Raw genomic sequence first — 14,985 nt, forward strand, 5'->3', positions numbered from 1 at the left:
GACGCTAAACAAGAGTTCATTTGTCAAGACAACAATACATTTCAGGTTGCACAGTTTCCACTTATGAGATCAGGATGAAAATGTCCCGGTGGCTAATCTCCATGGAACTCAGTGATTTTCAGTTCAGCTCCCCGGCTAAAGAGCCTCCGGACAGCCTATGCAATGTTATCATGCCAAGTACCCGTTTCAGCTTCCAGTTTTCATATGTCCGTCAACATAGGGTGCAGACGCCTTGCAGCCTGAATACAGAACTGAAATGCAAGCCGGGTTTCGATGCAAGTCAGCGGGAAGTGGTAAATGCTGTCTTTTGTAAATGAAGCAATTTTCAAGGTAAAGAGATGGAGAGAGGAGCTCAGAAGTCACTGCAGCCATGGGTGCAGATCCCTGTTGCTTAGCTCCATCCACAAGCCTCAAAGACCAAGGTGGTTAATCCATGGAGGGCTATAGGCAAAAGCTCCTTGGGGTTTAAAGTCTGAGACAATAACACGGTAAGTACCAGCACTAATCCACCTATTGAAATATGCGAGAAAAAAAAAGAAATATGCGAAGGCTTTAGCTCATCTCAGTGTGACTTAGTTTGTAAGAGCAACCAGCTGAACAGGAAGGTATCTTCCAACGCACTTTGCTACTATTCATTATTAATGTGCTATTATGTCTATTAACTATTAACTATTAACTTCCTGGTCACTGTTCAGACCAGGAAGGGAATCGTTAATCCAGTGGGGTGGTGGCCTAGGAAATCGGAGCAGCATCTTTGTCCCAGAAGAGAGTAATGACTCAACCTTCCACCAGCTCTGAGCAGCACCAGCCGAGCAAAAGGGCAAAGAATGATCAGAAAACCGACACACACTGCAGATTCCACCAAAATAAAAATTAAAAAAATAATAATAAAGAGGAAGGTAGAGTAGAGGACACATTGCTAAGTGAAGTAACTCAGGCACAGAAAAACAGTGCTGCTTGGCCCCAGGCCTTGAGTTGAAAGAAATTCAATCTCATTAGAAGCAGAGACAGAGGTCATCACTGGAGGCTCTGGTGGGAAGGAAGGGGAAGGGAAGCTGCTGGTCCAAGGGCAAGGGGCATTTGTCTGGAGTTGAGGACCAATTTTAGAGCTCTTTAGAACTGCGCGCTCTCAGCGATAGTAACACTGTACTGTGCTGTGTGCTTCCTAATGACTGCAAGAACTGATGTTAAAAAAAGAAAAAAGACCCAGTACCGCAGAATAAAATGTCGATGAGGTGGCAGATGGTTTTATTACCATGATGAATTAATTGTCCGACACATCGATCTCAGCATCATATTGCTCCCTATATATACTCATAATTATTACTTGTCAATCAAAAGTAACTGAATAGAACTAACGACAGTTGTGGAAAACCATGGTGCACCTGTAGCTTCGGTTTGGTGGATCACTTGGGGCTGACTTCATTAATTAATAAAGGGAAATTCCGGAGCCACCCGACACATTCAAAATGAGCTAAATCTTAGGAAACTGTGCCTGGAGTTTGGCAGGGGGAGATTTCTTTTAAGGATTCTGAGTCATACATACATTCTCCAGGCCTGCCTGCTGAGAAAGCTAAGTGGTACCCCAGGCAAAAGAGACAGGAAAGAAGACACTTCCACAGAGGCAGGAGGCAGGAAAGAGGGGATACCTCCAAAATAATCAGGGGGATGATGGATACTGAGAGCCTCTGGCTGTGGCCTACCGTCAGTCAGCATTCCACCAAGAATCCAGACAGAAAGCTGCCCAGTCAAGAGGCTTGTTAAAGCTTTGTTAGTTCTTTCAAGTGCTTGGTAGCATCAGAATCCCAGACTGGAGCAAAGGTTTATGGACCGAAAGGTATCCCTGGGCCGCGAAGTCTCAGCTCTGGATTCTGAATGCCGATTCAAGCCAAGTGCACCGCAGCTTCTAGTCTGTAAGGCACCTCCAGGGTCCATTCCTTACAGGGTCTCGGCAGGATGTCACTGTGATGTCATTCATAACTCTTCACCCACTTGCTTGGAACCCTGAAGGAATAGTGCTTGCTTTGGGACCCTTTCCTGTCCATATTATGGTTCAGTGTAAAAAAAAAAAAAAATAGATTTTTTTTAAAAATGTATATGCTTGTGTGTGTATGTGCATGTTTATGTCTTTCTCTGTGTGTTTCTGTCTGTATGTCTATGCATATGGGTGCATGTTTGCAGGAACCCACAGAGACCAGAAGACAACGTCAGATTCCCCGAAACTGGAGTTGCAGGCAGTTGTGAGCTGCCAACACTGGTACTAAAGCTACACTTGATCCTCTGGGAGAGCAGCAAGCACTCTTAACTGGTGAGGCAACTTTCCAGCCCCCAATCCCGGTTTTAAACATTCCCCAATATTTTGAATAAAACCCAACTTTGTTACCATGATCTACAAAGCCCTTATGATATTTTCTGCCTACTTGTATTAGTCAGCGTTTCATAGAAGAACAGACCTGACAGAATGAATATATATATATGTATGTATTTGTATATACATATATATGCTATATATATGTATGTATTTGTATACACATATATGTGCTATATATGTTAGAGTTGCTATATATATTCTAGCATATATATTAGATTTACAGACTATGGTCCAGCTAGTCAAACTCTACCACCAGCAAGTCCAAGACTGCAGTAGTTACTCAGTCCACGAAGCGGGCTACCTCAGCTGATCATCAGCCTGAAGAAGTAGGCTCTAATGCCAGTGAAAGAATGGCCTCGCCAGCAAGCGTGAGGTCAAGCAGGCAAAGAACAAGAACCTTCCTTCTTCCATGGCCTTTATATAGGCTGCCAGTAGAAGGTGTGGCCCAGACTAAAGGTGGATCGTCCCACCTCGAGAGATCTAGATTAAAAGTGGGTCTTCTTACATCAAATAATTTAATTGAGAAAAAAAAAAAAACATCACAGGTGTACCCAGCCACTTGGGGTTTTAGTTAATTCTAGTCAAGCTGACAACCAAGAACTGGTTGTCCGTCACAAGTACACCCCTTGTCAACTTGACACACAGTTGTATCTCCTATGTCATGGTTAACTTTCAATTGAAAGCAATAACCACATCATAATTATGCCTAACATGATATGGCTATCATACATACAATCACAAATGCATTATATATTTAACCAGGTCATAATAATGTTTACATGATATGACTATCCATACAACTGCAAACACAGGTTCTAAAAAGACTTGGGGAGGGGAAGAATATGAACAAAATACATTTAAATTTAAAAATCGTTTTAAATAATAAAAGGAATTTGATTAAGAAGAGATAAAGGAAAATATAATATTGTTTTTGAAATAAAATGTTAAGTATTACTGAAAGTGATTAGCTATGGGCTAAAATTTATTAAAATATTTTCTAAAAAAAATTTTGAATAGGTACCTTGAGGGACATTTTTTGGTATCTCAAAACTTAAATATGATAACCACTGATATTTTCTTATTGCTGTTAAATTAGGTGATGAATCAAGAAAGGAAAACCCAAATATCTGTACAAATACTTAACACAATATGACAAAAATATTCATGTCAATTATAATTCTCATTTCTGCAACTGATCACTTAGCCTTAGTTGGTATTTATACCTATCTTGCTTTACTATCCGTTCTGGGTCACATGGCCTTTTAGCTGGTATTCATAACCACCTTCCTCTACCATCCATTCTATACTTCCTCCACCCTTGGCAAGAACCTCATGTCTTGGCTCTTTTTCTGCAAGAGTGGCCCATACCTTCGTTCCTGAAGGGTCTGTGCCCTTTTCATCCTGTCTGGATTAGATTGTTGTAGCTTCCCCTTGACTTCAATCACAGGACACAGTGGTACCAGGAGATGCCCTTAAAGGATTTCCCATACTCCAGACATAATCTTTCTTAGCGCCATTGTGGAGCTAAGTCTAATTTCCCCTTGCCAATCTGGATCAATCACGTCTCCTAACGCCGTTATTCCTTTCTTAGCTTTGGCTTAAGGGCATCAGAAGCCCTAAGTAGGCAGAGGGAAGTCTGAGCTTCTAGTTCAATGGAATGTTTGTTATGGCTCCTGGCATGAGCGCTTTCGCCTCTGCAACCCAAACTTCTGGGCCAGCAGAACTTAAGGTCATGGGAACAGGAATCAAATAGTTCCCTTGTGGGTCACTAAGGGTGGCATTGAGTGAAACTGTTCCCTTTTCCACCCCTAGTTCTTGGGCCCATAGATCCCGGCTATGGGAGAAATGGTACCATACACTGGACACTGATTCAGAGCACACACTGCCTTCTGGAGTTAGTGCTGTAGCTGTGTCTTTGAAAAGGCTACTCCACTTTTCTGTCACCGCAGCTGTTTCTGAATGGTGGGAAACATGGAAAGACCACTGGCTCCCACGATGGTGGGCCCACTGTCACACTTCTCTGGCTGTGACGTGAGTTCCTTGGTCAGTGGCAATCCTGTGTGGAATACCGTGAGAGCGATAAGACGTTCTGTAAGTCCCTGGATGGTGGTTTTGGCAGAAGCATTATGCGCAGGAAAGGCAAATCCATAACCAGAATAAGTTCTACTCCAATAAGGATGAAGTGTTGTCTCTTCCATGGAGGAAGTGGTCCAGAGTAGCCAACCTGCCACCAGGTTGCGGACTGGTCACCTCAGGGAACGATGTCATATCTGCAGCTGCTCAGTGTTGGTCTCTGCAGTTGGCCTATCTGGCTGGCATTCAGCATCAGTGTAGCCAGGTCAGTGTTGGTGAGCGGAAGTCCATGTTGTCGAGCCCGTGTATAAGTCCCATCTCTGTTACCGTGGCCACACTGTTCGTGGGCAATGACAGGGAGGGCTGGGGAAAGAGGCTGACTGTCCACAGAATGCGTCCTCCTGTGTACTTGATTCCTGGAATCCTTCACTGCAGAAGTGGCTTTTTGAGGAACATTTACATGGGACACAAGACTCTTCACGTCCTTCATTCGTTTGGAGAGATCTAGCTTCATACTTCTTCCCTGAATGCCTTCCTCCCCAATTTTCCAACCATCCAGCAAATTCATTGGCTACAGCCCATGAATTGGTAAACAACTGAACATCTAGCCATTTCTCCTTCCAAACACAATGTATGAACATGTAAGCTGACCAGCGTTCTCCCCCAGTGTAGGTATCCCTTCACCAGTGGTTTTCAGGCTTGTCCGACCTTGTCCCAGGCATGCTGCAGCTGTCCAGTTCTGAGTGGTGTCTGCATAAAGTGCAGAACCATCAGTAAACCAGGCCCTAGCTTGCTTGTTTTCCTCACTCAGCTGATCACAGGGCATATCCCATGACGCTATAGGTGCAGGCTTGGGAGCAGCTGACATTGTAACAGGAGTGGGAACCATAGGCATTTGAGCAACTTCTTAATGGAACTTGCTTGTACCCCTCAGGACCTGCTTGGACCGGATCACATGTATACCGCTTCCATTTGATAACGGATTTCAGCTGTGTCTGTCTTACTTTACGACTTGTTGGGTCAGGTAACACCCAGCTCATGACGGACAGTCGGCTTGCATGGTAACTATGTAGCATTGTCAAACATTCAGTTTTCACTAAGGTCCAACAGCAGGTCAAGAGCTGTCTCTCGGAGGGGGAATAGTTGTCCGCAGATGATGGAAGAGCCCTGCCCCGAAAGGCTCCAAACAGTATCCCTGTCTGACACTGACACCTCAAGTATCATCAGGACTGCTCTTATCTTATGGTTCAAGTGGTAGAGCAGTCTGCACAGCAGCCTGTGCCTGCTGAAGAGCCTTTTCCTGTCCAGGGTCCACACAAAGTTAGCAGCTTTCTAAGCTACTGGGTATAGGGGCAGAAGTAACACACCCATGCGAGGAATAAGCTGTCTCCAGAACCCAAACAGGCCCACTAAATACGCTTCTTTCTTGGTGGTGGTGGTGGGGGCAAATGCAGTAACTTTTCCTTCACCTAAGAAGGAATATCTTTGCACGCCCTACACCACTGGACTCCTAAAAATTTCACTGAGGTAGAAGGCCCTTGAAGTTTTGGTTGGATTTATTTCTCATCCTCTGATGTACACGAATTACCACGTCCAAAGTGCTTGCTACCTCTTGCTCACGAGGTACAATCAGCATATCACCAATATTGTGAACCAATGTGGTATTATTTTGTTGAAGACAAATGATCAAGATCTCTTTAAACAAGGTTCTGACACTGGGCTGGAGAGGGAATATATTCTTGCGGTAAAACTGGAAGAGTGTGCTGCTGGTCTTGCCAATTGAAAGCAAATTGTCTCTTGTGATCCTCTGGACCGGTACTAAGAAAAATCCATTTGTCAGATCCCTAGCTGCACACCACGTACCAGGAGATGGCGTTAATCTGCTCAAGTAAGGACACCACGTCTGGGGCAGCAGCCGCAATCGGAGTCACTACTTGATTGGGTTTTTGATAGTCAGCTGTCATTGTCTAAGGTCCATGTGTCTTCTGCACTGGCCAGACAGGAGAGTTAAAGGGAGATGCGGTGGGGACCTGCACCCCTGCCTCTTGCGAGTCCTTGATGGTGGCACCAATTGCTTCAGCTCCTCCTGGAATGCAATACTGTCTTTGACTGTTTTCCCTGGCTGAGGCTTCCATTTAGCCTTTCCAACCATAATAGCCCTCGCTTCACAGGTCAGGGAACCAATATGAGAATTCTGCCAACTTCTAAGTATACCTATACCAATTATACATTGTGAAACCAGGGAACTGACTACCGGATGAACTGGGGGCGGGGCTGCGCCTACTGTGAGCTATATTTTGGCCCAAACTCCATCAATCATCCGACTTCTATAAGCCCTTACTTTAACCTGAGGGCCAGAACATTTCTTGGGAGCTCCCAAAATCAGCATCAATTCAGAGCCCGTATCCAATAGACCCTGAAAAGGCTGGTTGCTTCCTTTCCCCCAGCGAACAGTTATCCTTGTAAAAGGCCGTAGGTTCCTCTGGGGGATGACTGGAGAAAGGCTAACAGTAAAACTTTTATGTTTCTGATCAAGGTCCTTCCTCAGGAGAACCTGACTGTCCCTTCTTTCAAGGGGACCTGCGTCTGCAAACTGACTCAAGGCTGGAAATTGCTTCGTAAGCTGAGATTCTCTTTTGCCACGATCCAATGTCACCTATCTTTCATCTGTTTGCAAATTTTTTCGCTCGTACAGCTCAAACAAGATGCAGCAGGCCCTGGAAACTCCAATTTGACTAGCCAGCACCAAAGGTCCATATAAGTCATGCCGCCATAAGAATCATTTTCCATGTGCTGACCATTACTGGCTAGGCTGCTGTCAACATTGCTTTGTCTAGGCTGCTCATTACGATAACAACAACCACCATGTCTTTGGCAAGTACTGCCACCTGGCACTTGTTGCTTCCAGCCCCAATTAAACCCACTGCGCTTACACTTAATTCATCCAACTGAGCAGAGCATCTCCAACCCTAAGCGAGGGAAAGGGGAACAAAACTCCTCAAACGTGCTGGTACCCCCCTCACCATTTTGCTGTCTGACAGGATTGGCGAAGGGCGCGTCTTCTGGGTCTTTCCATTATTCAGGGTTAGGTTTTCCACAGAACACCCTCTCTAGGGCTGCTTCTTCCCTGATCCTTAAAATCCCTGCATCAGCTAAGCCAAGGGCTATCGGGCCTCTCCAATTCCTTTCCAGTCTTCTCTTGACAAATGCTTCAGTCAACCATTCAAACTTTCAGCAACATTTGTAACTGAGCAAGCATCTATACTAAAGATAAAATCTTCACTTTGTGGGTTCAGATCAGTAAACACAGTGTGATCCAGTCTTACACTCCTTCCACCATTATCCCATACCCTTAAACTCCATGACCATGCACATCCCCTTCAAGACTTCTACTTGAACAAATTAGCAAACTCGTTAAATTCTTTTCTATGTATTCTATGTGGTGCACCTCCTTCTGGCCTACGCGTCCTATCTCTCCTTTAGGGGCCTGCTTAGCCTTAAGTCTGGTTACAGGTCTAGAAGTAGCACTGGTGGATCCTGAGGGACATCGGCATTGTCTTGCCTGTCATTTCCTTCGGTGACAGTCACTGCTGGCTTAGCAGACAAGAAAGGATCAAAGGTGAAAAAGGCAGTATTTCAGGGGCTGGGCATATGAGTACATCGTCGGCTGAGGGTGGAGAAACTCCTTCCTAAGATAAGCCCTTGAGAATTTGAGGGTTCAAAGTTCTCAGCTTCCACAGGGGCCTTCCACACATCTCCACCCCTAGTTACAGACCCCATTCTTCACCAATTAATGCCCTTACATTAACTACACACACCCTCCAACTCGACCCCCTCCAAAATTGTGGCTGGAATTTTCACTGTTAAATCAACCAACCGTATAATGAGGGCTTTGGTTTGACGTTGCACAACTTGCACTCTGTGGATACTAAACAGATTCTCTTCATGGGACACTTAAAGACCTTTAGGCTGTTTGTGTGCCCTTGGGGCTGGCCAGTTTTATCACCGAGTTCATTGCTGTCTTTCACTGTATCCCAAGATGCTAGAAGTTGCTTAGTTGGATCATGGGGCTCGTTCTTTCCCTTTGTCAGTTTATCCAGACATGCTAGGAGCTTAAGCATCGTCGTTTTCCTTATTTTTTCCACGAACTGTCAAAAGTTCTATATACACAGTCACCAAATCTGTTGCTTCTCACAGCTGGCGAACCAGGATGACTCAATGCATGTTTCTCCTGAAGTTTGTAAAATACTTTGCACCATGAGCTTTTGCTATTCTCCAAGCTTCTAGGAGAGGTTTCAGTAACTGTAGCGTTGGCGAATTGGAAAACCTCTTCCAGATACTTAGAAAATTCATTCTTATATGTCCGTTGCTCTGGAACCACTTCTGGCATCAAAATCTGTATTAGTCAGAGCTCTCCAGAGGAACAGAACCAATAGAATGAATTTATGGCTGATAGGTTGTGGTTCAGCTAGTCCAACAATGGCTGTCTGTGAATGGAAAGTCCAAGAATCCAGTAGCTGTTCAGTCCATGAGGCTGGATGTCTGAGCTGGTCTTCAACATATGCCAGAAGCCTGATTGAAGCGGGCTCTAATACCAGTGGAGGAATGGACTGGCCAGTGAGAACGAGGCAAACAGGCAAAACAGAAAAAGCTTCCTCCTTCCATGCCCTTTATGTAGGCTGCCAGAAGAAGGTGTATCCCAGACTGAAGGTGGCTCGCCCACCTCTAAAGATCAGGATTAAAGCAGTGCGTGTGTGTGTGTGTGTGTGTGTGTGTGTGTGTTCAAGCTGACAACCAGGAATAGCATTGCACTTCCTCTCCCTCTGAGGGGACCTCCTGACCCGTCACCGTCATCATGCTTCCGTGCTTTGCAGTCTGGCCTGCTCTCTATTCCCTCAGATGTTCTCTGCCCAGGGCCTCTGCCTCCACGCGTCACCTACTGCTCCTCACACACCCGCTACAGGGGAATGTCGCTCTTCTGAAGACACCCACCGTGACCACCATGTAAATCTGGTTTCTAGGTTGTTCCCAGGCACCTCTGTTTTCTTCCTTTTTTTTTTTTTATCACCAGCCACAATCAGGGATGCTATGCTTGCCTGGGGCTTTGTCTGTTTACTGTGTCCCCACAAAATTGGGAATAGAGCTGAGCTTGTCCCCTGTTTACTTTCTGCCCACAGAACTGTATCTGGATGGGAGAGAATGCTCAGTGAATTTGTTGGGCCAGCCAGTCCTTTGACAGAAAGTTTCTGTGCCTCAGTTTCTTGGCCAGTAAAGTGAGTGCCACCTCTGAGCAGGTGTCACAAGGAGGAAGCTGTGAGGACCCACACGGTTCCCAAGTTAAATAAACGACATTTCTGTCCCTGTGACTGAACAGTGATCCATGAGGAGCCACCGGCCATCAGCCACAAGGGAGGAAGCATTTCAAATCTGGCTTTCTTTTCTTAGTAATCTGACTCGTCTACGAATCTTCATCTCATCTTTGAAGCCCTGACCTCGAGGGACGAACACTTGGATTTGGACATGTTCCAAGACTTCCTCTTACTATGTTATTTTGAGATTACTGTTTTGTAAATTTCAGACCTTGGAGGCTGCACGGGAGTATAGAAATAAGACGTCAAAACAGTTTACCTATGATGTTCACCGTACTATCCACTTCATTTTTTATAGCTGAAGTCAGGACCGCATACTCAGGAGAAAGGTCACTTACTCCATTACTAAGCCCCAAAGATGACTCAACTGGTTCTTGCTAGGAAGAAGAAAAGAGAAAAGAATTGAGAACACTTCCTTTCCCTCCCTTTTCTTAGCTTCCATTGTCCCCCTGTCTAATTTGTTGAATCCTGGGGTTTGTCATTCACGCCACGTCCCAAATACATCCCTGCCTCTCTAAATTAGCCTGACATTAAAGACGCTGGCTATTCGGTTTCTTCCATTTTCCTTCAAGGAAATGCTCTCAGCACATCTGGCTTGCCTTCAGGAAACACCTGCAGCTGCACAGGATAGCTCTGTGCTGAGCAGAGTGGCAGGCAGCTATCTCGTGCGAGCCCTGGACTGCGTGGAACCCAAGTCTCCCTCCTCTGAGGGAGAATGCGGAGGAACCAACTCCTGGATTCTCCTGGAGGGAGAAGCCATTTCCCCGCTTTTGCAATCACTTTTTAGGACAAACTCTGCCTCCGTGGTTAGCCAGTGACAGGAGCCCAGAGGAAGGTGACGGTCAGCATCCAGGGACACTCCGTGGTGGGGTACAGCCACTCGAGCACCCTGCACTGATGGATCTGATATCAGGGCCACAACTTCGGCTGAAGCCTCCTCTCACGGGCTCACCACCAGACAGGCAACCAACCCCACCTCCACAGCGTCACATAAATGTCTTCTTGTGCCTAAAACGCCCGCCCACCCCGCCCAAAAAGCTGCATCGTGACATTGGAGAAAGCAGAAGACACTCTTTCCCTGTTCGGACTCTGCACTTCTTCTTCATTCACGTGTATCTGAACTTCCCCTCCGTGAGACTATCAGCCAATCAAGGAAAATCAGCCCTTGTGACTCTCAGACCTTCGATGAGAATACTTCCCTCCAATAGGACTACATTTGTTTCAATGATAGCAATAGGCCCCTGCCCCCAAAAGCCACGTAAGACAACTCCTGAGGAACCCAAAACAGAAGGAGAGGCTGGAGGAGGAGAATGAGGACAGGGCTGCAAGCAGAGGAGGATTGTGGGAGTGGCAACATTCGCGAGTACTTGGCATTCTAAAGCCTATGAGCCATTCCTAGCAACTGGTCACACTGGGAATCAAGATCAAATTCCATATAGTCTCCACGATCCTCTGGCAAACTCCCATGACTATTATGGTTTGAAAGGTTTCACCTTGATGTTCAACTCAGCTTGAGAAAAACAAAACAAAACAAACTCGCTGTAGTAGGGTTTACCAGCTCTGCCAAAGGCCAAATATCCAGAAAGGCCCAGAGCAGTCCAACTGAGCAGGAATTTCAGTCCTTTCTCCCTCAGCATCTTGTATTTCTACTTGTTAGTAAGTTCCAATAAAAGGCCTGACCTGTTGGGGAGGGTGGGAAGGGCCTTTCCAGTTTTCCTTCCTTTATAGTCAAACAGCTGAACAAGTACCTGCCTTTGCTAACTCTGCCTCCTCACGTGCATCCTTGAAAAGGCCTACAGCCCTATCTCGCCTCCATCCGCAGAATGAAGCCCCCAGAAGACATGCTAACAAGAGGAGTGGGAGTCAGACCAAGCCTGGATCCTTGGCTTCTCACTAGTCTGCGGACTGAATTTAACCCTGTAATCCCTTCCTAAGGCATTGTAGACATCTGTGTGCTGAGAACAGTAACAACTACCGCACCACGGAGTGAGGTGAAGTTTAAATGAGATGAATAGAGATAGGCATTTATTATAGAATAACCCTCGCTACCACTAAAGGTCACCAACAGAACTTTTTCCCAAATCCATGGGCCCTTTCTCAAGTCCCTTCCCTTCAACTTCATCCTCTGGTACCAAACAGGGAGGACATTGTCCCTCTTTTTGTTATTTACTTATTTGTTCACCTGTTTGCTTGCTTTACTGGTTGATTTTTGAGACAGGGCTTCTCTGTATAGCCCTGGCTGTCCTGGAACTCCCTCTGTACACCAAGCTGACCTTGAACTCACAGAGATCCACCTGCTTCTGCCTCCTGAGTGTTGGTTTTAAGCACTGCACACATGCCTCCTTCTCAAGATCCTGAATCCTGTGACACGGCTGTGGGGTGCGCCTCCCCACAACACTATCCTTTTTCCGTAGCTCTCTCAATGCCCCCTGCTCTGTTTTCTCCTCCCCAATAACGTTCCAGATTTTTTTTATGCCTCTTCATTTCCTCAACTCCTCCCCAAGGAACCAAGTACGGGTCTCTGAAGAGTGGACAGGAAGAACTGCTTCTGCACGATCTTCTTTTGTTTCCTTAAAAAAGATTATTCTATTTGTAGATTTCATATCAAAGTAATAAAACAGTCAGGTTTGCATTATTCAAAAACTGAATTATTCTGACTTTGCAACAGGGACCTCTAAGTGTTTCACATGATCTACACTTTAACGGGTGGCAAGTGAGACTTTCGTCACTTCTTGTGAGAGAAAATTATGACTCACTAAATTAACTGTCCCAGATCATGCTCCATTTAGCCTGGTGAGATGCAGGAGCTGAGCTAAGCCTTTGCCTGCACAGGATGTTCAAATGCAAAGACAGCCCGCCGCCTTCTGCAATCATCTTGATGGAGACCAAGATGGATCGGGGTGGAACAGAGATGGATCGGGGTGGAACAGAGATGGATCATGGTGGAGCAGAGATAGATCAGAGTGGAAGAGAGATGACTGGGGTGGAACAGAGATGGATGGAGGCAGAATAGAGATGGATCAGGGTGAAACAGAGACAGACTGGGGTGGACCCCTGCTCCTCTCTGCCTACCTGGTGTCCTGCCCAAGGCAGAACTTTCAGCCATTGGCTACTGAGAGGTTATCTGGAACATGCCTTACTCCTCCTCCCACCACTCTGGGCAAACTCTCATTGCTTCTGTCACTCCAGAGGGACAAGGTGTGACATGCGCACAGCACAGTGGGCTGTTCAGCTCCCTGGCAAGTGGAACAATGATCCCAAGAGCGACGTTTCTTCAAGAACTCAGTCAAAAGTTTTGAAACCATTAGAATTGAGGATATCAGAAGCTGGACTAAGCCAGCAAGATGGCTCGGCAGATACAGGCATTGGCTGCTGAGCCTGAGTTCAGACCTATGTGGTAGGAGAGACCTTGTTCTCTGACCTCCGCTGAGCACTGTGCACATGTGGGCATGCGCATGTGCACAGACGCATAAATAATAAATAGCATGATACAAACATGTTTTAAACAACCTAAATTACATTAGAAACCTAAGGATTCCAAACTGTGAAAAGAGGTGACGGTCTTCTATGAGCATGTACAGAGACAGTGTAAGTGATGGGTGGCCTGTCCTGGTCACCTCTAAAGGCCCCTTCTGCCTGGTCTCAACCATACCTCGCTGTAGCCCAGGGAGTCCTGTTAGACAGAGGCTCTTGTACAAATCAATGCCTGTAGCTACCTTGGTTTCTAAGTCTCTCGCTTCACACCAGCAAAACCAAACAAACAAACCGTGCTCGGGCAGATTCCCTCCATGATGCATTGGCCCTGCCAAATCTCTAAGCTCAGAGACATCTTCTGTAATTACAGAACCTGAGGCCTAGTGCAGAGACTAATGGATTTTTAAGCGAAAGGAAACTAGCGCAATGGAGAGCTTTCCATCTTTACAACTGTGAAACTTCCCACTTCGGTTGGTCTCCCGCTTGGCTTGCTAGATGGACTTGGAGTGGACCTCAGATAAAGTAGCTGATGCCTGAAGTATCTTACTCCTCCCTCTGCTCCGAGCCACTTCTGCCTCCGCCCTGTGCTTTATCTAGATCTGCCTTTCCAGGGCCCAATGGAACGACCATAAGAATAGTTCCCACCCTAACCCACCTCCTATCCCAAAATGCTCTCTAAACGTCAAATCCAGGACATCAAATCTAAGGGCATCTCAGGGATCTGCTAACGAAAGGTCCAGGCTGAGCTTCATAATGAAGGCAGGGAACCGAGCCTGGGAGGGTGCAGAGGCTCCCGCCACAGCAGTCCCAGCACTACAGAGAACAAAAGCTGTTGGAGGCCTCTGGTCCACCTTCACCTTTCCTTCCCTCTCACTGCCGGTTCCCTTTTGACCTCTGCCCTTGGCACACCCTTCACATCCTCATCTTTCCGGTCCTCTCAGAGAATTCCTGTCTAAGAGAAGGACTGCTCTCAAGGCTTCCAGCGTTGTTCTGGAGTGAATGTTCGCACCTCTGAACCTCAGTCAGCTGGCGCTTGCTCGCCTGCGCTCTCTCTCACTTCACCCACAAACAAGCTCCAGGCCTAGAATTCCCTCCCTGTAGCCTCCCCTTTAATCCACTCCTGTCTTTACTGGTTATACCGGGAAGAAACGTCTCCTCCTCCCCACCGCATTGGTCACCATCTCTGTCTACACTTGCTGGAGTTTGTCATTCTCTTCCTCCTACCATGAGCCACCACTAAATATAAACTCCACTGGGTTCCAAAACTTTGCCCAAGTAGTTTAACTTTATTTCCTGAAGTTATCCATCGACGTGTGAACAAGAATTTCTGGTTTATTGTGTCTGGAGAGACTGACCCATTGAATAACTTCAGTAATCTAAGGACATTGGAATGTTGCTGGTCCAGGACCAATTAACCTGCCACGAGCTAGCTTTAGCCTCCACAATAGGCATCCTTGACCCCTCTGTGTCAGAACCAACATCAGGTGACTAGTCAATACAAACTTTAAAAAATATATTAACATAGCAGTCTACTACTGTGCACCAACTCTAAACTAAGAACACCATCCAGGGCCTGGGGAGACAGCTCAGTGGTTAAGAGCTGGTCTTTTAGAGAACCTGGGTTCAATTCCCAGCACCCACATGGCAGCTCTCAACTGTCTATAACTCCAGTTCCAGGGGATCCAACACCCTCATATG

At 46.2% G+C, this 14,985-nt stretch overlaps 1 protein-coding gene across 4 annotated transcripts in view; it reads right to left on the bottom strand.

Annotated features, from left to right (window-relative positions):
* Irf2 (interferon regulatory factor 2) overlaps positions 1-14,985 on the bottom strand; it is a 104,237-nt gene that overhangs the window by 17,641 nt on the left and 71,611 nt on the right. For all 4 annotated transcript variants that reach the window (XM_050147233.1, XM_050147230.1, XM_050147232.1 and 1 more), the window contains one exon: positions 10,073-10,190. In XM_050147233.1, the coding sequence (XP_050003190.1) occupies positions 10,073-10,190 (118 nt within the window). The remainder of the gene's footprint in view (positions 1-10,072; positions 10,191-14,985) is intronic.

This window comes from Alexandromys fortis, unplaced genomic scaffold (genome assembly GCF_014885135.2).
Source record: "Alexandromys fortis isolate MF-2015 unplaced genomic scaffold, M_Fortis_MF-2015_v1.1 scaffold_32, whole genome shotgun sequence".
Taxonomy (NCBI): Eukaryota; Metazoa; Chordata; class Mammalia; order Rodentia; family Cricetidae; genus Alexandromys; species Alexandromys fortis.